The sequence below is a fragment of the Coregonus lavaretus genome (assembly GCF_964263955.1).
Source record: "Coregonus lavaretus genome assembly, chromosome: 35".
NCBI classification, from domain to species: domain Eukaryota; kingdom Metazoa; phylum Chordata; class Actinopteri; order Salmoniformes; family Salmonidae; genus Coregonus; species Coregonus lavaretus.
Genome location: NC_140022.1, coordinates 3,250,668 through 3,273,605, shown reverse-complemented (window position 1 = coordinate 3,273,605; position 22,938 = coordinate 3,250,668). Strand labels below are relative to the sequence as shown.

Genomic DNA, 22,938 nt, shown 5'->3' with positions numbered 1-22,938 from the left:
GGGTGGGTCCCCTAAACTATATGGAGCTTTATGGAATTGTTTTTTAGAAGGTCATACCAAGGATCATTTTGCTATTTGATTTTAGAATTTGAAGACACCTTGAAGTATCCCAAAACATTTTTTTAAAATTATTTGATGAACAATTATTTTTGGCTTTACTGCTATTAGCCCATACAAAAGCATTGAATAACAGATTCACTAAATGTGCAAAGCTGTCATCAAGGCAAAGGGTGGCTACTTTGAAGAATCTCAAATATAAAATACTACATGATTCCATATGTGTTATTTCATAGTTTTGATGTCTTCACTATTATTCTACATTATAGAATATAGTACAAATTAAGAAAAACCCTTGAATGAGTAGGTGTGTCCAAACTTTTGACTGGTACTATAGTTAACCCTCTGCTAGCTGGTTCAGCTATACAACACAACATAGTTAACCCTCTGCTAGCTGGCTCAGCAACACAACACAGTTAACCCTCTGCTAGCTAGTTCAGCTATACAACACAACATAGTTAACCCACTGCTAGCTAGTTCAGCTATACAACACAACATAGTTAACCCACTGCTAGCTGGCTCAGCAACACAACACAGTTAACCCCCTGCTAGCTAGTTCAGCAACACAACACAGCTAACCCTCTGCTAGCTAATTCAGCAACACAACACAACATAGTTAACCCTTTGCGAGCTAGTTCAGCAACACAACACAACACAACATAGTTAAACCTCTGCTAGCTGGTTCAGCTACACAATAACACAACACAGTTAACCCTCTGCTAGCTAGTTCAGCAACACAACACAGCTAACCCTCTGCTAGCTAGTTCAGCAACACAACACAACATAGTTAACCCTTTGCGAGCTAGTTCAGCAACACAACACAACACAACATAGTTAAACCTCTGCTAGCTGGTTCAGCTACACAACAACACAACATAGTTAACCCTCTGCTAGCTAGTTCAGCTATACAACACAACATAGTTAACCATCTGCTAGCTGGTTCAGCTATACAACACAACATAGTTAACCCTCTGCTAGCTAGTTCAGCTACACAACAACACAACATAGTTAACCCTCTGCTAGCTGGTTCAGCTATACAACAACAACATAGTTAACCCACTGCTAGCTGGTTCAGCTATACAACACAACATAGTTAACCCACTGCTAGCTAGTTCAGCTATACAACACAACATAGTTAACCCACTGCTAGCTAGTTCAGCTATACAACACAACATAGTTAACCCACTGCTAGCTGGTTCAGCTATACAACACAACATAGTTAAACCTCTGCTAGCTGGTTCAGCTACACAACAACACAACATAGTTAACCCTCTGCTAGCTAGTTCAGCTATACAACACAACATAGTTAACCCACTGCTAGCTGGTTCAGCTATACAACAACACAACATAGTTAACCCTCTGCTAGCTGGTTCAGCTATACAACAACAACATAGTTAACCCACTGCCATCTGGTTCAGCTACACAACAACACAACATAGTTAACCCTCTGCTAGCTAGTTCAGCTATACAACACAACATAGTTAACCCACTGCTAGCTGGTTCAGCTATACAACACAACATTGTTAACCCTCTGCTAGCTAGTTCAGCTACACAACAACACAACATAGTTAACCCTCTGCTAGCTAGTTCAGCTATACAACACAACATAGTTAAACCTCTGCTAGCTGGTTCAGCTACACAACAACACAACATAGTTAACCCTCTGCTAGCTAGTTCAGCTACACAACAACACAACATAGTTAACCCTCTGCTAGCTGGTTCAGCTACACAACAACACAACATAGTTAACCCTCTGCTAGCTAGTTCAGCTATACAACACAACTTAGTTAACCCACTGCTAGCTGGTTCAGCTATACAACACAACATAGTTAACCCACTGCTAGCTAGTTCAGCTATACAACACAACATAGTTAACCCACTGCTAGCTGGTTCAGCTACACAACAACACAACATAGTTAACCCACTGCTAGCTAGTTCAGCTACACAACACAACATAGTTAAATACCTATACTCCATAACCCTATTCCACACACACTCATTCATCAGTAATAAACACCTAACCTTAACTTTACTTAAACCTTGATGCAGCTAATAACCTTGGACACAAATTCACTGCTTGTGTCAACATGACAAAACAAACCCAAGATAATATTTAAAATACTACAACTCAGGGCCATATCATACTGCTTATCAGCTGCAGTTCTGCTCTGACATATAGCTGTGGTGCAAATGATGTTGGAGAGTTATGAAATGTTGTACCGGATAAGGGCACACCTTAAGGCACTTCTATGGAGTCAGAGTTCAATGAAGTGTTCATTGCTAGACAACTCACCTCTGCAGTGAGTGATCTCTGGGCATCTTTAGAGGCCTGTAGGTGAATCCTCAGTTCCTCTTTCTCCAGGGCCAACTGGAGACACACACAGACTTCATTAGTACTGTTACTCTACAATTAGTACTACAACATCAATGACAAACTCCTCTCCCCTTCCCCCCGTCACCTCTTTGACGCGGTGTTGGAGCTCTACTATCTGGGAGAGGAGCTGGGTAATCTCCTCCTGGTGTCTCATCACCTCCTCATTCTTATGGGACAGCTCCTCTGTCAGGTTCACCATCTGACTGTTGGACTCGCCTGAACACACCCACACAGCTCTTTAATCCTTAGAGATCAATAACCTAATTAATTGTTAATTGACCTGATTCATGCCTTTTGTGTGTGTGTGTGTGTGTGTGTGTGTGTGTGTGTGTGTGTGTGTGTGTGAGACTCACGTAGCTCCTTGACACAGTCGCTGACCAGCTGATGTTCTTTCTCCTCGTAGGTGATGGTCTCCTTCTTCAGATGACAGGCCTGGTCGGACCACAGGGTTTACAGTGAGGAGTTAGGAACTATCAGATGACAGGCCTGGTCGGACCACAGGGTTTACAGTGAGGTGTTAGGAACTATCAGATGACAGGCCTGGTCGGACCACAGGGTTTACAGTGAGGAGTTAGGAACTATCAGATGACAGGCCTGGTCGGACCACAGGGTTTACAGTGAGGTGTTAGGAACTATCAGATGACAGGCCTGGTCGGACCACAGGGTTTACAGTGAGGTGTTAGGAACTATCAGATGACAGGCCTGGTCGGACCACAGGGTTTACAGTGAGGTGTTAGGAACTATCAGATGACAGGCCTGGTCGGACCACAGGGTTTACAGTGAGGTGTTAGGAACTATCAGATGACAGGCCTGGTCGGACCACAGGGTTTACAGTGAGGAGTTAGGAACTATCAGATGACAGGCCTGGTCGGACCACAGGGTTTACAGTGAGGTGTTAGGAACTATCAGATGACAGGCCTGGTCGGACCACAGGGTTTACAGTGAGGAGTTAGGAACTAACAGATGACAGGCCTGGTCGGACCACAGGGTTTACAGTGAGGTGTTAGGAACTATCAGATGACAGGCCTGGTCAGACCAGATGGACACTATGAAGGGCTTACCTCGTAGCACATTAAAAAGGCTGGACCACAGAAAGTGCACGGTCGAGGTAGAATTGGCACTGACCACAGATCTAGGATCAGATCACCCTACCGTTGATCCTAACCTTAACCCTATGGGCCCTAGTCAAAAGTAGTGCACTATATAGGGAATAGGGTGCCATTTCAGCTATACCTCAGAGCGTAGGGCCAGATTCTCCTCTTCCAGATCAGACATTTTCCCCTGCAGGGCCTCCAGCTGGCTGAGGGCCGCAGCGGGCGCTAGGGGTTGGCGGGGGTGCAGCGGCGTTGAGCAGCTGGAATCCGTCTCACTCTCCTCCGAAGCGCTGGCCACCATCCGCAGCAACTCATCCTTCTTCCCCAGCTCATGTTGTAGCTGGTGCACCTGGGACAAGGGGTCAGAGGGGGTGTGGTTTGTAAATGGTACACCTGGGACAGGGGGTCAGAGGGGGTGTGGTGTGTAACTGGTACACCTGGGACAGGGGGTCAGAGGGGGTGTGGTGTGTAACTGGTACACCTGGGACAGGGGGTCAGAGGGGGTGTGGTGTGTAACTGGTACACCTGGGACAGGGGGTCAGAGGGGGTGTGGTGTGTAACTGGTACACCTGGGACAGGGGGTCAGAGGGGGTGTGGTGTGTAACTGGTACACCTGGGACAAGGGGTCAGAGGGGGTGTGGTTTGTAAATGGTACACCTGGGACAGGGGGTCAGAGGGGGTGTGGTGTGTAACTGGTACACCTGGGACAGGGGGTCAGAGGGGGTGTGGTGTGTAACTGGTACACCTGGGACAGGGGGGTCAGAGGGGGTGTGGTGTGTAACTGGTACACCTGGGACAGGGGGTCAGAGGGGGTGTGGTGTGTAACTGGTACACCTGGGACAAGGGGTCAGAGGGGGTGTGGTGTGTAACTGGTACACCTGGGACAGGGGGTCAGAGGGGGTGTGGTGTGTAACTGGTACACCTGGGACAGGGGGTCAGAGGGGGTGTGGTGTGTAACTGGTACACCTGGGAGAGTGGGTCAGAGGGGGTGTGAGTGTGTGTTTTTACAGTAGTGTGTGTTTACAGTAGTGTGTGTGTTTACAGTAGTGTGTGTGTTTACAGTAGTGTGTGTGTGTTTACAGTAGTGTGTGTGTGTTTACAGTAGTGTGTGTGTGTTTACAGTAGTGTGTGTTACCTGGTCCAGGGTCTGTGCTAGCTGTTCCTCCACAGACTCATTACGTTCCTGGAGCAGGTGGTTCCTCTGAAGCAGAGACTGACCAATCCGAGCGGCCAGCTCCAAGTCCCGGTCCCGCTGCAACCAATGAGACACGCAACAGTCAGTCCTCCAATCACGCGGCCACAATCATCAATGACAACCAATCACCGCCATGTGTCAAAGACAGTGCACCAATGAGAGCCCACCTCAGCCAGTAGATGTGTGACAACCTCAATGTCATTGTAGGTCTTGGTCATCTGCTCCACCCTATCAGCACTGAGGACTGGAGAGAGAGAACGAGAGAGAGAGAGAGAACGAAAGAGAGAGAGGGCGAGAACGAGGGAGAATTGAATTTTAGCAGGGGCACAAGAAAACACTCCAGCATACATACACACACGTATACTGTACAAACACACACACACACCACAATAAGCAACACGTTCATGCACAAACACAGACCATCTATACTAATACATGCAAGCACACCAACTTTCCTATGAAACAGCCTAAGACACTATAAGCTATGCCTCCACACACTCCTCGATGCCACTACAAGCTCGCTAGTGGCAGTAGACTTAGTTTGTGAGTGTCTGCTGTCCTACGCTATAACGAGAGAGGGACTCCAGAGCTGCAGGGGGCCACTCAACATGGTCTAATCCAGGTTTGAGAGCACCGTCTGGGCCTACTGGAGGACTGAAGCCCCCCCCCCTCACGCTCTGGAGCAACGGAGGGATACACAGAGAAAGATGCAGAGGGAGAGAGAGAAAGAGGGAAGCACTTTACCTCGGGAGCCAGGGTGAGAGTAGGAAGAGGGATCCAGGGGAAGATAAGCTGGAGGAAGAGAAAGAGAGATAACGGAGGAGAGGGAGGGGAACGAGGGAATAAAGAGAGAGAGAGAAAGATGTTAGATGGCAAGAAAGATGGGAATGAGCTGAGCAGACAAAGAACCTAGGAGAGAAATACCTAGAAATCAAGAGCGAGCAATAGAGAGATAGAGGGAGAGAAACAACGAGATAGTGAGAAAGAGAGAGGGGAAAGGGTAAGACAGAAAGAGAGAGAGAGAGAAAGGGAGAGAGAGAGAGAGACAAAGAGAGAGACAGACAGAGAGAGAGAGCAGAAGCAGGAGATATCATGTGTCTACTTCAGATAACTAGGGTTAGGGGGATGAGGATGAATGTTTGTTTGGGTTCAGCACCTGACTCAGGACTGCAACACAACCCCAGCAGCGCTGCCAGCTGGCCCTGGGTAGAGAGATACCAACCCATTTGATTTATTATGGTCAACCTTGACCCCTGGCCTCCAACCCCAGCCCGACCCCTTACATTAGGTAAACCTGGTAACCATCAATTTAAAACATCATTGTATGTAATACTATGTATGCATCGTGTATATTACAATTCAGCTTGTAAATTGAAGGGACAGTAGATTTGCAATGTCATGTCTTGTCAGTGTCATTGTACCTAGCCTAACGTCTCTGGTTGGATGGACAGATGACGGGCAGACCAGCAGCAACAGAACACAGCAGACAGAAGCTACTGCACTGCTCCATTGGCTTCAACTGCTGTTTACTGAAGCTGCTTTACCAAGTCACTTTACTACTTGTATGAAAGAGTCTCCATTTTGATAAATCAGGTCCTGTATGTACGTACACTACCGTTCAAAAGTTTGGGGTCACTTAGCAATGTCCTTGTTTTCCATGAAAACATACATGAAATTAGTTTGAATAGGAAATATACCAAAATGCATAGGAAATGTAGTCATTGACAAGGTTATGATTTTTAATATAAATAATAATTGTGTCCTTCAAACTTTGCTTTCATCAAAGAATCCTCCATTTGCAGCAATTACAGCCTTGCAGACCTTTGGCAGACCTGAAGAGATTTCACCCCATGCTTCCTGAAGCACCTCCCACAAGTTGGATTGGCTTGATGGGCACTTCTTACGTACCATACAGTCAAGCTGCTCCCACAACAGCTCAATAGGGTTGAGATCCGGTGACTGTGCTGGCCACTCCATTATAGACAGAATACCAGCTGACTGCTTCTTCCCTAAATAGTTATTGCATAGTTTGGAGCTGTGCTTTGGGTCATTGTCCTGTTGTAGGAGGAAATTGGCTCCAATCAAGCGCCATCCACAGGGTATGGCATGGCTTTGCAAAATGGAGTGATAGCCTTCCTTCTTCAAGATCCCTTTTACCGTGTACAAATCTCCCACTTTACCACCACCAAAGCTTCTTTAAATCAGCACAACAGTTTTCAGCTGTGCTAACATAATTGCAAAAGGGTTTTCTAATGATCAATTAGCCTTTTAAAATGATAAACTTGTATTAGCAAACACAACATGGCATTGGAATTCAGGACTGATGGTTGCTGATAAATGGGCCTCTGTTCACCTATGTAGATATTCCATTAAAAATCAGCCATTTCCAGCTATAACAGCCATTTACAACATCTACACTGTATTTCTGATCAATTTGATCTTATTTTAATGGACAAAAAAATAGATTTTCTTTCGAAAACAAGGAAATGTCTAAGTGACCCCAAACTTTTGAACGGTAGTGTACTTCTCATAGTATTACTGTTTTCTTCTACTTTATATTACTACTTGTTATTTTGGGACTTTTGTATTTGGCATTTGATTCTTGAATGATAGTTATTGTACTGGATTGTTGAGGAGAGTTAGTGAGCATTTCACTATACCGTGTGCACGTGCCTAATAAACTTTGATTTGATTGACTGATCGTATTTGATTGTGAAAGTGGAAGTATAAACTGCATAAGTCTCCTGCTCCTCATCACTCTACACACAGCTACACTCAGTCCACCTTCTGTCAAGAGGGGAAACACTCCCAGGTGAGTAGAGAAAGAAAGATATTAACCTGGACACTGGTGATTATTTACTCTATAATCACATTGCTTTGTGTTTCTCACCTTTTTATTTGTTATTGTTTTAATCTGGAATAATTTGTTAATTGACAATGTTACAAGTATGTTAAATGTCACTTCTCCAAATGTGAATACATTTAAGTCATTTAGCAGACGCTCTTATCCAGAGTGACTTACAGTTAGTGCATTCATCTTAAGATAGCTCGGTGGGACAACCACATCCCAGTCATAGTAAGTACTTTATGTTCTTTTACTACTCTGGATAAAAAGGATGTTCCGTCTGTGGAAAACTGAATCAATATCATTTTGGTAGAACTACATGTACATACACTCGTCTTACCATCTAAAGATGCATGTAGTATTCATCCTGGAACATGCTTCAAAAGATGTTAAAGTTAGGGGAGTTGGTGTCCTTGCCTGTTTTTAAGACTAATCGACAACACTGTTTGTGATATCTGCAGTTGTTTCTAATCTTCAATTGTATCTGTAACTTATGACATGTTGTCTTTTGTGTGTATTTTGTATTTTTATGTAATATTTTATGTACAAGCTGCCATTTCCCTGTTTTGCCAGGTCGCCCTCGCAAAATAGGTTTTTAACCTCAATGGGTCTTCCCTGGTTAAATAAAAAATAAAAAAGTGAATTTCTATCTAATTCTGGCTAATTCCAGGAAGTCCTGTTATGTTATAGTTGCTCCACAGACAGATAAGGAAAACGCTTACTGATCATATGTGATCACATAGAGGTCCTATCACATCTGCTAGGAACAAGGACACATCTCCTTACAATATTTGAAACTGGGTTGACATTCAGCACATTTTTTCATAGATGAAACATCCGATCTCTATAAAATTTTCTGTTCCCAAAACTACAATCCGTTATGAATAAAATCCACAAGGTTTTGTAGACTTGACTCTATGCCAACCAGGGCTCTAATGTCCAACCATATTGGTCACATATGGTACACCAGTGCATCCCCCCCCCCACTGTGTTCACTGAGCCAGTCTCTATTCCATGTGGACACAACTTCTGCAAGGCCTGTATCAGCGGATACTGGAACAGCACTGCCCTGTGCCAGTGTCCACTGTGTAAGGAGACATTCAACAGAAGACCTGAACCAAAAACCAACACAACACTCAGAGATGTTGCAGATCATTTTAAGAGGATGAAGGTGAAAGACGGAGAGGAGTCATCTTCCAAGCCTGGAGAAGTAGCACAAGTGCAGAAGATGATCCAGGAGCGACTGCAGAAGGTTAGGGAGATCAAATACTCAGTAGAGCTCAGCCAGAGAGATGCAGAGAGAGAGATAGCAGAAAGTGTGGAGGTCTTCACTGTTCTGGTGCGACTCCATTGAGAGAAGTCAGGAAGAGCTCATTGAAGTGGTTGAGGAGAAGCAGAAAGCAGCTGAGAGGCGGGCTGAAGGGCTCATTAAAGAGCTGGAGCAGGAAATCACTGAGCTGCTGAGGAGAGGCACTGAGCTGGACCACCTCCACCTCCTCCAGAACTCCCCATCCCCGATCAAGGACTGGTCTGAGATCAGTGTTCCCAGGGATCTGCATGTAGGAACTGTGAGGAGAGCTCTGTCTCAGCTGGTGGAGAGTCTTCATCAAGAGACCGAGAAGTCCTGCGATGCTGTGCTGAGGAGAATCCAGCAGTGGTCAATGGATGTGACGTTGGATCCTGATACAGCGCACCCCAACGTCATTGTGTCTGAGGACAGGAAACAAGTACGCTATGGAAATACATGGCGGAATATCCCTGACAACCCAAAGAGGTTTAGTACACTTCTTGCTGTCCTGGGAAAGGAAGGCTTCTCCTCAGGGAGATTCTACTTTGAAATTCAGGTTAGGGGGAACAATTGAATGGGTGTTAGGAGTGGCCAGAGAGTCCATCATCAGGAAGGGTCCAACAGCTAAAAGCCCAGATGGTGGACTCTGGGCTCTGTATATGAAGGGTGAGAATAAGTATGTGGTCAAGGAAACCCCCCCTATCCCCCTCTCCCTCAGCCAGAAAACCCAGAAGGTCTGGGTGTTTGTGGATTACGAGAAGGGTCAGATCTCCTTTTATGATGTAGAAAACAGGTCTCATATCTACTCTTTCACTGGTTGTACCTTCACTGAGAAACTATATCCATACTTGAACCCCTGTAATAATTCAGAGGGTCCAAACACAGCCCCATTGGTCATCTTGCCTGTCAATCACACTGACTGAATTGGTGTCCAATAAGGCAACAGATGACTTAATCTGATTGAGCAAATAACAATTAAGCTAACACATGCAATTGTAAAGAGTGTTGATAAAAGTGTTGATAATAATGGGACCCATCTCGTCCAACAAGTTGACTCAAGTTTGCCAAAAAGCACCTGGATGTTCATCAAGACTCTTGGAAGAACGTTCTATGGACAGATGATTCAAAAGTATAACTTTTTGGAAGACATGGTTCCAGTAATGCCTGGCAAAAACCAACCTCTGCATTCCACAGTAAGAACATCATACCAAAGGTCAAGCATGGTGGTGGTGGTGTGATGGTTTGGGGATACTTTGCTGCCTCAGGACCTGGACGACTTGCCTTAATAGAAGGAACCATGAATTCTGCTCTGTATCAGAGAATTCTACAGGAGAATGTCAGACCATCCGTCTGTGAGCTGAAGCTGAAGCGCAGCTGGGTCATGCAGCAAGACAATGATCCAAAACACACAATCAAGTCTACATGAAAATGGCTAAAAAGCAACAAATTGGACGTTTTGGAATGGCCTAGTCAAAGTCCAGACCTAATTCCAATTGAGATGTTGTGGCAGGACTTGAAACGAGCAGTTCATGCTTGAAAACCCACACGTCACTGAGTTAAAGCAGTTCTGCATGGAAGAGTGGGCCAAAATTCCTCCACAGCGACGTGAAAGACTGATCAACAACTACAGGAAGCATTTGGTTGGAGTCATTGCAGCTAAAGGTGGCACAACCAGTTATTGAGTGTAAGGGGGAAATTACTTTTTCACACAGGGGAATTGGGTGTTGTATAACTTTTTTATGAAATAAATATGTAATTGTTGTGTTATTTGTTCACTTATGTTCCCTTTATCTAATATTAGGTTTTGGTTGAAGATCTGATAACATTCAGTATCACCAATATGCAAAAGTAGAGAAAATTAGAAAGGGGGCAAATACTTTTTCATAGCACTGTATATATATATATATATATATATATATACACACACACACAGGCCCCAGTGCCATCTGAGACACAGGAAGGAACAAACACGTTCACTGGACCAACACTGGGCTCTGATACATTTATACATGACTCGAAAACATGCACGCACACACCAAACACACCAAATGTGCGCACACACACACACAGCTAGTTTACACTTACCTGTACAAACTTAAAATGGTCAAATAAACTAAGCCAAGCACAGAGAAAGTGCAACAGTTGGGTTCTGGGCAGAACAGGGAGGAGTTGAGAGATAACATTTAGCTAAAGTGGAAGTATAAACTGCATAAGTCTCCTGCTCCTCATCACTCTACACACAGCTACACTCAGTCCACCTTCTGTCAAGAGGGGAAACACTCCCAGGTGAGTAGAGAAAGAAAGATATTAACCTGGACACTGGTGATGATTTTACTCCATAATCACATCTGGTGTTTCTCACCTGTTATTTATTTGATCTTTGTTCAAATATATCTGGTATAAATGTGAGAATTGAGAATAAATGTGAGAATTGAAAGTTACTTCTCCAAATGTGGATACATTTAGTGCATGTGCTCCATAATATGCAAGGGTAGGTCAAATTACACATCTCCTGGATATCGTTTCTCTACCTACTCTGGGTAAAAAGCATGGTCTGTCTGTGGAACACTGAATCAATAATATTTTGGTAGAGCTACAAACACTCGTCTTACCATCTAAAGATACATTTAGTAATCAAATAGTAAATTTCTGTCCAACGCTGACTCATTCCAGGAAGTCTTTTTTTTTTTTATAGAACTGGTTGCTCCACAGATAGAATGGGGGAAACCCAGATTGATCACATATACAAATGGCTGTGATAGCATGCAGCATTTTAAAGTAGTCTAGTTGAGTGGGACTTGCTCTGGTTTCGGGAGGGATCACAGAATTCCATCCAAGCCAGTGGAAGGGATCCACCAATAAATCATATTCCTGAACAAACACTCCAGTACAGCAGGTGGCAGTAAAATACTCTAAAATGAAGACGGCTACATTTCTAACTTTGGATCTTCTATTATGTTTCAGAAATGTCCACCTCCAGCAATGTCTTGTCTGAAGAGCAGTTCCTGTGCTCCATCTGTCTGGATGTGTTCACTGAGCCAGTCTCTATTCCATGTGGACACAACTTCTGCAAGGCCTGTATCAGCGGATACTGGAACAGCACTGCCCTGTGCCAGTGTCCACTGTGTAAGGAGACATTCAACAGAAGACCTGAACCAAAAACCAACACAACACTCAGAGATGTTGCAGATCATTTTAAGAGGATGAAGGTCAAAGACGGAGAGGAGTCATCTTCCAATCCTGGAGAAGTAGCACAATTGCAGCAGATGATCCAGGAGCGACTGCAGAAGGTTAAGGCGATCAAATACTCAATAGAGCTCAGCCAGAGAGATGCAGAGAGAGAGATAGCAGAAAGTGTGGAGGTCTTCACTGCTCTGGTGCGCTCCATTGAGAGAAGTCAGGAAGAGCTCATTGAAGTGGTTGAGGAGAAGCAGAAAGCAGCTGAGAGGCGGGCTGAAGGGCTCATTGAAGTGTTTGAGGAGGAAATCACTGAGCTGCTGAGGAGAGGCACTGAGCTGGACCACCTCCACCTCCTCCAGAACTCCCCATCCCCAATCAAGGACTGGTCTGAGATCAGTGTTCCCAGGGATCTGCATGTAGGAACTGTGAGGAGAGCTCTGTCTCAGCTGGAGGAGACACTTCTGAAAGAGATGGAGAAGTTGTGTAATGCTGAGCTGAGGAGTTTACGACAGTGGTCAGTGGATGTGACTCTGGATCTTGATACAGTACACCCCATGCTCATTGTGTCGGAGAACAGGAAGCAAGTGAGCTTTCAAGGCAAACGGCGGAATATCCCTGACAATCCAAAGAGGTTTAGTACACGTTTTGCTGTCCTGGGAAAGGAAGGCTTCTCCTCAGGGAGATTCTACTTTGAAGTTCAGGTTAGGGGGAAAATTGAATGGGTGTTAGGTGTGGTCAGAGAGTCCATCATCAGGAAGGGCCCAACAGCTAAAAGCCCAGATGGTGGACTCTGGGCTCTGTATATGAAGGGTGAGAATAAGTATGAGGTCAAGGAAACCCCACCTATCCCCCTCTCCCTCAGCCAGAAACCCCAGAAGGTGGGGGTGTTTGTGGATTACGAGAAGGGTCAGATCTCGTTTTATGATGTAGAAAACAGGTCTCATATCTACTCTTTCACTGGTTGTACCTTCACTGAGAAACTATATCCATACTTGAACCCCTGTAATAATTCAGAGGGTCCAAACAAAGCCCCATTGGTCATCTCTTCTGTCAATCACACTGACTGAATTGGTGTCCAATAAAGGAACAGATAACTTAATCTGATTGAGCAAATAACAATTAGGCTAAGACATGCAATTGTAAAGTGTGTTGATAATAGTGTTGATAATAATGAGCCACGTTCCAGGGCGTCTGCCAAGCAGTCATACACCAAATTTCACAACACCTGGATAGGTGTTTAACATCATGCCAGAAACCGCATCAATATGATATTGTAATCTGAAGCATGACTGCAATGTATCTAACGTGGCGTTCAACGATTGGTTAATTTGTGCAGCGTGACTTCTTTTGCAGCCTGTCTGGACCATGATGTTTGATATGGTTTTGGTGCATCTTTTAAATCAGAGAATTATGCTTGAAATCTGATCTACAGTACATCAGATTTCAAGCAGATTTCCCATTTATTTTTCTCATTTTTCAATACAGTGTTGAGACCTTGTTTGGATTAATTTGGGAGTATGTTGTACTGAATTAGGTAAATCTAGCAAGATGCATCGAATTCCTTGTGAGATTTATGTTTTAATTGTGTGTGAACCCTGTCAAATAAAACGTAATAAATCAAATGAATAAATATGTTATTGTTTGTTTTGGTCAATAAAGACAATAACAATATCCAGCTAAATGTTTTGTATAAAAGGAGATTAGTATCCTGTTAGAGGTAGAGGGTTATGCTTCTCAGAGGGCAGAGGAGTTACTGCAGCAGTGGCTTCTGAGGTCAACACTGACCACTAGATGTGGCTGCTCCCTCTCTCCCTCCCTCTCCAGCACCCAGGGTTAAATATACATATAGTATGTAGAAACTGGAAGTAGAGGCCTAAGCATTGTTGTTCACTAGTTTACTCCAATTAGGGAAGGGGTGGTGGGGTTGGAAAGTAATAAAGGGAAATATTTATTTTTAAAGGATATGTATATATATATATATACAGTGAGGGAAAAAAGTATTTGATCCCCTGCTGATTTTGTACGTTTGCCCACTGACAAAGACATGATCAGTCTATACTTTTAATGGTAGGTTTATTTGAACAGTGAGAGACAGAATAACAACAAAAAAATCCAGAAAAACGCATGTCAAAAATGTTATAAATTGATTTGCATTTTAATGAGGGAAATAAGTATTTGACCCCTCTGCAAAACATGACTTAGTACTTGGTGGCAACAACCTTTTTGGCAATCACAGAGGTCAGACGTTTCTTGTAGTTGGCCACCAGGTTTGCACACATCTCAGGAGGGATTTTGTTCCACTCCTCTTTGCAGATCTTCTCCAAGTCATTAAGGTTTCGAGGCTGACATTTGGCAACTCGAACCTTCAGCTCCCTCCACAGATTTTCTATGGGATTAAGGTCTGGAGACTGGCTAGGCCACTCCAGGACCTTAATGTGCTTCTTCTTGAGCCACTCCTTTGTTGCCTTGGCCGTGTGTTTTGGGTCATTGTCATGCTGGAATACCCATCCACGACCCATTTTCAATGCCCTGGCTGAGGGAAAGAGGTTCTTACCCAAGATTTGACGGTACATGACCCCATCCATCGTCCCTTTGATGCGGTGAAGTTGTCCTGTCCCCTTAGCAGAAAAACACCCCAAAAGCATAAATGTTTCCACCTCCATGTTTGACGGTGGGGATGGTGTTCTTGGGGTCATAGGCAGCATTCCTCCTCCTCCAAACACGGCGAGTTGAGCTGATGCCAAAGAGCTCCATTTTGGTCTCATCTGACCATTGGCAAACTTCAGACGGCCCTGTATATGTGCTTTCTTGAGCAGGGGGACCTTGCGGGCGCTGCAGGATTTCAGTCCTTCACGGCGTAGTGTGTTACCAATTGTTTTCTTGGCGACTATGGTCCCAGCTGCCTTGAGATCATTGACAAGATCCTCCCGTGTAGTTCTGGGCTGATTCCTCACCGTTCTCATGATCATTGCAACTCCACGAGGTGAGATCTTGCATGGAGCCCCAGGCCGAGGGAGATTGACAGTTATTTTGTGTTTCTTCCATTTGCGAATAATCGCACCAACTGTTGTCACCTTCTCACCAAGCTACTTGGCGATGGTCTTGTCACCCATTCCAGCCTTGTGTAGGTCTACAATGTTGTCCCTGACATCCTTGGAGAGCTCTTTGGTCTTGGCCATGGTGGAGAGTTTGGAATCTGATTGATTGATTGCTTCTGTGGACAGGTGTCTTTTATACAGGTAACAAGCTGAGATTAGGAGCAACTCGTTACCTGTATAAAATACACCTGGGAGCCAGAAATCTTTCTGATTGAGGGGGTCAAATACTTATTTTCCTCATTAAAATGCAAATCAATTTATAACATTTTTGACATGCGTTTTTCTGGATTTTTTGTTGTTATTCTGTCTCTCACTGTTCAAATAAACCTACCATTAAAATTATAGACTGATCATTTCTTTGTCAGTGGGCAAACGTACAAAATCAGCAGGGGATCAAATACTTTTTTCCCCCCCTCACACACACACACACACACACACACACACACACACACACACATATATATATATACACTGCTCCAAAAAATAAAGGGAAGACTTAAATAACACATCCTAGGTCTGAATGAATGAAATAATCTTATTAAATACATTTTTCTTTACATAGTTGAATGTGCTGACAACAAAATCACACAAAAATTATCAATGGAAATCAAATTTATCAACCCATGGATGTCTGGATTTGGAGTCACCCTCAAAATTAAAGTGGAAAACCACACTACAGGCTGATCCAACTTTGATGTACTGTCCTTAAAACAAGTCAAAATGAGGCTCAGTAGTGTGTGTGGCCTCCACGTGCCTGTATGACCTCCCTACAACGCCTGGGCATGCTCCTGATGAGGTGGCGGATGGTCTCCTGAGGGATCTCCTCCCAGACCTGGACTAAAGCATCCGCCAACTCCTGGACAGTCTGTGGTGCAACGTGGCGTTGGTGGATGGAGCGAGACATGATGTCCCAGATGTGCTCAATTGGATTCAGGTCTGGGGAACGGGCGGGCTAGTCCATAGCATCAATGCCTTCCTCTTGCAGGAACTGCTAACACACTCCAGCCACATGAGGTCTAGCATTGTCTTGCATTAGGAGGAACCCAGGGCCAACCGCACCAGCATATGGTCTCACAAGGGGTCTGAGGATCTCATCTCGGTACCTAATGGCAGTCAGGCTACCTCTGGCTGTAAGCACAACCCCCACCTGTGGACGTCGGGCCCTCATACCACCCTCATGGCGTCTGTTTCTGACCGTTTGAGCAGACACATGCACATTTGTGGCCTGCTGGAGGTCATTTTGCAGGGCTCTGGCAGTGCTCCTCCTGCTCCTCCTTACACAAAGGCGGAGGTAGCAGTCCTGCTGCTGGGTTGTTGCCCTCCTATGGCCTCCTCCACGTCTCCTGATGTACTGGCCTGTCTCCTGGTAGCGCCTCCATGCTCTGGACACTACGCTGACAGACACAGCAAACCTTCTTGCCACAGCTCGCATTGATGTGCCATCCTGGATGAGCTGCACTACCTGAGCCACTTGTGTGGGTTGTAGACTCCGTCTCATGCTACCACTAGAGTGAAAGCACCGCCAGCATTCAAAAGTGACCAAAACATCAGCCAGGAAGCATAGGAACTGAGAAGTGGTCTGTGGTCACCAACTGTAAAACCAGTCCTTTATTGGGGTTGTCTTGCTAATTGCCTATAATTTCCACCTGTTGTCTATTCCATTTGCACAACAGCATGTGAAATTTATTGTCAATCAGTGTTGCTTCCTTAGTGGACAGTTTGATTTCACAGAATTGTGATTGACTTGGAGTTACATTGTGTTGTTTAAGTGTTCCCTTTATTTTTTTGAGCAGTGTACAGTGGGGAAAAAAAGTATTTAGTCAGCCACCAATTGTGCAAGTTCTCCCACTTAAAAAGATGAGAGAGGCCTGCAATTTTCATCATAGGTACACGTCAACTATGACAGACAAAATGAGATTTTTTTTTTCAGAAAATCACATTGTAGGATTTTTAATGAATTTATTTGCAAATTATGGTGGTAAATAAGTATTTGGTCAATAACAAAAGTCTCTCAATATTTTGTTATATACCCTTTGTTGGCAATGACACAGGTCAAACGTTTTCTGTAAGTCTTCACAAGGTTTTCACACACTGTTGCTGGTATTTTGGCCCATTCCTCCATGCAGATCTCCTCTAGAGCAGTGATGTTTTGGGGCTGTCGCTGGGCAACACAGACTTTCAACTCTCTCCAAAGATTTTCTATGGGGTTGAGATCTGGAGACTGGCTAGGCCACTCCAGGACCTTGAAATGCTTCTTACGAAGCCACTCCTTCGTTGCCCGGGCGGTGTGTTTGGGATCATTGTCATGCTGAAAGACCCAGCCACGTTTCATCTTCAATGCCCTTGCTGATGGAAGGAGGTTTTCACTCAAAATCTCACGATACATGGCCCCATTCATTCTTCCCTTTACACGGATCAGTCGTCCTGGTCCCTTTGCAGAAAAACAGCCCCAAAGCATGATGTTTCCACCCCCATGCTTCACAGTAGGTATGGTGTTATTTGGATGCAACTCAGCATTCTTTGTCCTCCAAACACGACGAGTTGAGTTTTTACCAAAAAGTTCTATTTTGGTTTCATCTGACCATATGACATTCTCCCAATCCTCTTCTGGATCATCCAAATGCACTCTAGCAAACTTCAGACGGGTCTGGACATGTACTGGCTTAAGCAGGGGGACACGTCTGGCACTGCAGGATTTGAGTCCCTGGCCGCGTAGTGTGTTACTGATGGTAGGCTTTGTTACTTTGGTCCCAGCTCTCTGCAGGTCATTCACTAGGTCCCCCCGTGTGGTTCTGGGATTTTTGCTCACCGTTATTGTGATCATTTTGATCCCACGGGGTGAGATCTTGCGTGGAGCCCCAGATCGAGGGAGATTATCAGTGGTCTTGTATGTCTTCCATTTCCTAATAATTGCTCCCACAGTTGATTTCTTCAATCCAAGCTGCTTACCTATTGCAGATTCAGTCTTCCCAGCCTGGTGCAGGTCTACAATTTTGTTTCTGGTGTCCTTTGACAGCTCTTTGGTCTTGGCCATAGTGGAGTTTGGAGTGTGCCTGTTTGAGGTTGTGGACAGGTGTCTTATATACTGATAACAAGTACAAACAGGTGCCATTAAAACAGGTAACGAGTGGAGGACAGAGGAGCCTCTTAAAGAAGAAGTTACAGGTCTGTGAGAGCCAGAAATCTTGCTTGTTTGTAGGTGACCAAATACTTATTTTCCACCATAATTTGCAAATAAATTCATTAAAAATCCTACAATGTGATTTTCTGGATTTTTTTTCTCTCAATTTGTCTGTCATAGTTGACGTGTACCTATGATGAAAATTGCAGGCCTCTCTCATCTTTTTAAGTGGGAGAACTTGAACAATTGGTGGCTGACTAAATACTTATTTTATATATGTGTGTATATGTGTGTGTATGTGTGTATATATATATATATATATATATATATATATATATATATATATATATATATATATATATATATATATATATATATATATATATATATATATATATATATATATATATATATATACACAGTGGGGAGAACAATTATTTGATACACTGTCGATTTTGCAGGTTTTCCTACTTACAAAGCATGTAGAGGTCTGTAATTTTTATCATAGGTACACTTCAAATGTGAGAGACTGAATCTAAAACAAAATCCAGAAAATCACATTGTATGATTTTTAAGTAATTAATTTGCATTTTATTGCATGACATAAGTATTTGATCACCTACCAACCCGTAAGAATTCCGGCTCTCACAGACCTGTTAGTTTTTCTTTAAGAAGCCCTCCTGTTCTCCACTCATTACCTGTATTAACTGCACCTGTTTGAACTCTTTACCTGTATAAAAAGACACCTGTCCACACACTCAATCAAACAGACTCCAACCTCTCCACAATGGCCAAGACCAGAGAGCTGTGTAAGGACATCAGGGATAAAATTGTAGACGTGCACAAGGCTGGGATGGGCTACAGGACAATAGGCAAGCAGCTTGGTGAGAAGGCAACAACTGTTGGCGCAATTATTAGAAAATGGAAGAAGTTCAAGATGACGGTCAATCACCCTCGGTCTGGGGCTCCATGCAAGATCTCACCTCGTGGGGCATCAATGATCATGAGGAAGGTGAGGGATCAGCCCAGAACTACACGGCAGGACCTGGTCAATGACCTGAAGAGAGCTGGGACCACAGTCTCAAAGAAAACTATTAGTAACACACTACGCCGTCATGGATTAAAATCCTGCAGCGCACGCAAGGTCCCCCTGCTCAAGCCAGCGCATGTCCAGGCCCGTCTGAAGTTTGCCAATGACCATCTGGATGATTCAGAGGAGGAATGGGAGAAGGTCATGTGGTCTGATGAGACAAAAATAGAGCTTTTTGGTCTAAACTCCACTCGCCGTGTTTGGAGGAAGAAGAAGGATGAGTACAACCCCAATAACACCATCCCAACCGTGAAGCATGGAGGTGGAAACATCATTCTTTGGGGATACTTTTCTGCAAAGGGGACAGGAAAACTGCACCGTATTGAGGGGAGGATGGATGGGGCCATGTATCGCGAGATCTTGGCCAACAACCTCCTTCCCTCAGTAAGAGCATTGAAGATGGGTCGTGGCTGGGTCTTCCAGCATGACAACGACCCAAAACACACAGCCAGGGCAACTAAGGAGTGGCTCCGTAAGAAGCATCTCAATGTCCTGGAGTGGCCTAGCCAGTCTCCAGACCTGAACCCAATAGAACATCTTTGGAGGGAGCTGAAAGTCCGTATTGCCCAGCGACAGCACCAAAACCTGAAGGATCTGGAGAAGGTCTGTATGGAGGAGTGGGCCAAAATCCCTGCTGCAGTTTGTGCAAACCTAGTCAAGACCTACAGGAAACGTATGATCACTGTAATTGCAAACAAAGGTTTCTGTACCAAATATTAAGTTCTGCTTTTCTGATGTATCAAATACTTATGACATGCAATAAAATGCAAATTACTTAAAAATCATACAATGTGATTTTCTGGATTACAGACCTCTACATGCTTTGTAAGTAGGAAAACCTGCAAAATCGGCAGTGTATCAAATACTTGTTCTCCCCACTGTATATATATACATCATACCAAAAGTCAAACATGGTGGTGGTGGTGTGATGGTTTGGGGATGCTTTGCTGCCTCAGGACCTGGACGACTTGCCTTAATAGAAGGATCCATGAATTCTGCTCTGTATCAGAGAATTCTACATGAGAATGTCAGACCATCCGTCTATGAGCTGAAGCTGAAGCACAGCTGGGTCATGCAGCAAGACAATGATCCAAAACACACAATCAAGTCTACATGTAAATTGCTAAAAAGCAACAAATTGGAAGTTTTGGAATGGCCTAGTCAAAGTCCAGACCTAATCCCAATTGAGATGTTGTGGCAGGACTTGAAACAAGCAGTTCATGCTTGAAAACCCACACGACACTGAGTTAAAGCAGTTCTGCATGGAAGAGTGGGCCAAAATTCCTCCACAGTGACGTGGAAGAGTGATCAACAACTACAGGAAGCATTTGGTTGGAGTCATTGCAGCTAAAGGTGGCACAACCAGTTATTGAGTGTAAGGTGGCAATTACTTTTTCACACAGGGGAATTGGGTGTTGCATAACTTTGTTTATTAAATAAGTATGTAATTGTTGTGTTATTTGTTCACTTATGTTCCCTTTATCTAATATTAGGTTTTGGTTGAAGATCTGATAGCATTCAGTATCACAAATATGCAAAAGTAGAGAAAATTAGAAAGGGGGCAAATACTTTTTCTTAGCACTGTATATATATATATATATATATACACACACACACAGGCCCCAGTGCCATCTGAGACACAGGAAGGAACAGACACGTTCACTGGACCAACACTGGGCTCTGATACATTTATACATGACTCGAAAACATGCACGCACACACCAAACAGAGAACAGCGCCGGAGAAGATGGCTGCCGTTTTACAGCCCTCTAACCAATTGTACTATTATGTGTGTTTTTCCGCGTTATTTGTAATTTATTTTGTACATAATGTTTCTGCCATCGTCTCTTATAACCAAAAAGAGCTTCTGGATATCAGGACAGCGATTACTCACCTCGCATTGGACAAAGATTTTTTCTTCAACGAGGCGGTCGCGATGGATATCCTACAGACACCCGACAAGGCCCAGATCCCCGTCATTCGCGTGAGGAAGAGACGGAGATATCGCGGACGCAGATCCGGGTGCCTTGTAAGGATCCGACGGCGAGCGAGTAAACTGCCTCTCCCATCAATCCTATTAGCCAACGTTCAAGCTTTTGAGAATAAAATGGACGATTTAAGATTACGGTTATCCTACCAACGGGACATTAAAAACTGTAATATCTTATGTTTCACGGAGTCGTGGCTGAACGACAACAATGATAACATTCAGCTAGCAGGCTATACGCTACATCGGCAGGACAGAACGTCTGACTCTGGTAAGACAAGGGGTGGCGGTCTCTGTATATTTGTAAACAACAGCTGGTGCACAAAATCAAATACTAAGGAAGTCTCGAGGTTTTGCTCGCCTGAGGTAGAGTATCTTATGATAAGCTGTAGACCACACTATTTACCAAGAGAGTTTTCATCTATATTTTTCATAGCTGTCTATTTACCACCACAAACCAATGCTGGCATTAAGATTGCACTGAATGAGTTGTACAAGGCCATTAATCAACAGGAAAACGCTCATCCAGATGCAGCGCTCCTAGTGGCCGGGGACTTTAATGCAGGGAAACTTAAATCCGTTCTACCTAATTTCTACCAGCATGTTAAATGTGCAACCAGAGGGGAAAAAAAACTCTAGACCACCTTTACTCCACACACAGAGACGCATACAAAGCTCTCCCTCGCCCTCCATTTGGCAAATCTGACCATAACTCTATCCTCCTGATTCCTGCTTATAAGCAAAAACTGAAGCAGGAAGCACCAGTGATTCGGTTAATAAAAAAGTGGTCAGATGACGCAGATGCTAAGCTACAGGACTGTTTTGCTAGCACAGACTGGAACATGTTCCGGGATTCTTCAGACAGCATTGAGGAGTACACCACATCAGTCACTGGCTTCATCAATAAGTGCATCGATGATGTCGTCCCCACAGTGACCGTACGTACATACCCCAACCAGAAGCCATGGATTACAGGAAACATCCGCACTGAGCTAAAGGGTAGAGCTGCCGCTTTCAAGGAACGGGACTCTAACCCGGACGCTTATAAGAAATCCCGCTATGACCTCCGACGAACCATCAAACAGGCAAAGAGTCAATACAGGTCTAAGATTGAATCATACTACACTGGCTCTGACGCTCGTCGGATGTGGCAGGGCTTGAAAACTATTACAGACTACAAAGGGAAGCACAGCCGCGAGCTGCCCAGTGACACAAGCCTACCAGACGAGCTAAACCACTTCTATGCTCGCTTCGAGGCAAGCAACACTGAGGCATGCATGAGAGCACCAGCTGTTCCGGATGACTGTGTGATCACGCTCTCCGTGGCCGATGTGAGTAAGACTTTTAAGCAGGTCAACATTCACAAGGCCTCAGGGCCAGACGGATTACCAGGACGTGTACTCCGAGCATGTGCTGACCAACTGGCAAGTGTCTTCACATGAAATTTTCAACATGTCCCTGACTGAGTCTGTAATACCAACATGTTTCAAGCAGACCACCATAGTCCCCGTGCCCAAGAACTCTAAGATAACCTGCCTAAATGACTACCGACCCGTAGCACTGACGTCTGTAGCCATGAAGTGCTTTGAAAGACTGGTCATGGCTCACA

General features: G+C 44.3%; 2 protein-coding genes and 1 pseudogene across 4 annotated transcripts in view; 2 read left to right on the top strand and 1 right to left on the bottom strand.

Annotated features, from left to right (window-relative positions):
* The window catches only part of trak2 (trafficking protein, kinesin binding 2), a 64,697-nt gene that overhangs the window by 11,981 nt on the left and 29,778 nt on the right, over window positions 1-22,938 (bottom strand). The window contains exons 4-10 of one of the 2 annotated variants that reach the window (XM_084152817.1): window positions 5,465-5,512; window positions 4,888-4,964; window positions 4,661-4,777; window positions 3,665-3,874; window positions 2,785-2,863; window positions 2,517-2,647; window positions 2,351-2,425 (exon numbers count right to left, since the gene is read on the bottom strand). In XM_084152817.1, coding sequence (XP_084008943.1) covers window positions 2,351-2,425; window positions 2,517-2,647; window positions 2,785-2,863; window positions 3,665-3,874; window positions 4,661-4,777; window positions 4,888-4,964; window positions 5,465-5,512 — 737 coding nt within the window. The remainder of the gene's footprint in view (window positions 1-2,350; window positions 2,426-2,516; window positions 2,648-2,784; window positions 2,864-3,664; window positions 3,875-4,660; window positions 4,778-4,887; window positions 4,965-5,464; window positions 5,513-22,938) is intronic. The other variant, XM_084152818.1, reaches the window with a different exon arrangement.
* LOC311109772 (E3 ubiquitin-protein ligase TRIM39-like) lies at window positions 8,524-9,776 on the top strand (annotated as a pseudogene). Its single transcript has one exon. The product of its transcript is annotated as an E3 ubiquitin-protein ligase TRIM39-like (transcript).
* On the top strand, window positions 11,793-13,101 carry LOC311109828 (E3 ubiquitin-protein ligase TRIM39-like). Its single transcript, XM_084152829.1, has one exon. It carries the CDS (start codon window positions 11,820-11,822, stop codon window positions 13,098-13,100), a length of 1,281 nt encoding a protein of 426 aa, XP_084008955.1. The 5' UTR covers window positions 11,793-11,819; the 3' UTR covers window position 13,101.

Excerpts from the sequence above, each read along its gene's own strand:
- LOC311109828 (XM_084152829.1), top strand. The coding sequence starts at position 11,820 with ATGTCCACCTCCAGCAATGTCTTGTCTGAAGAGCAGTTCCTGTGCTCC.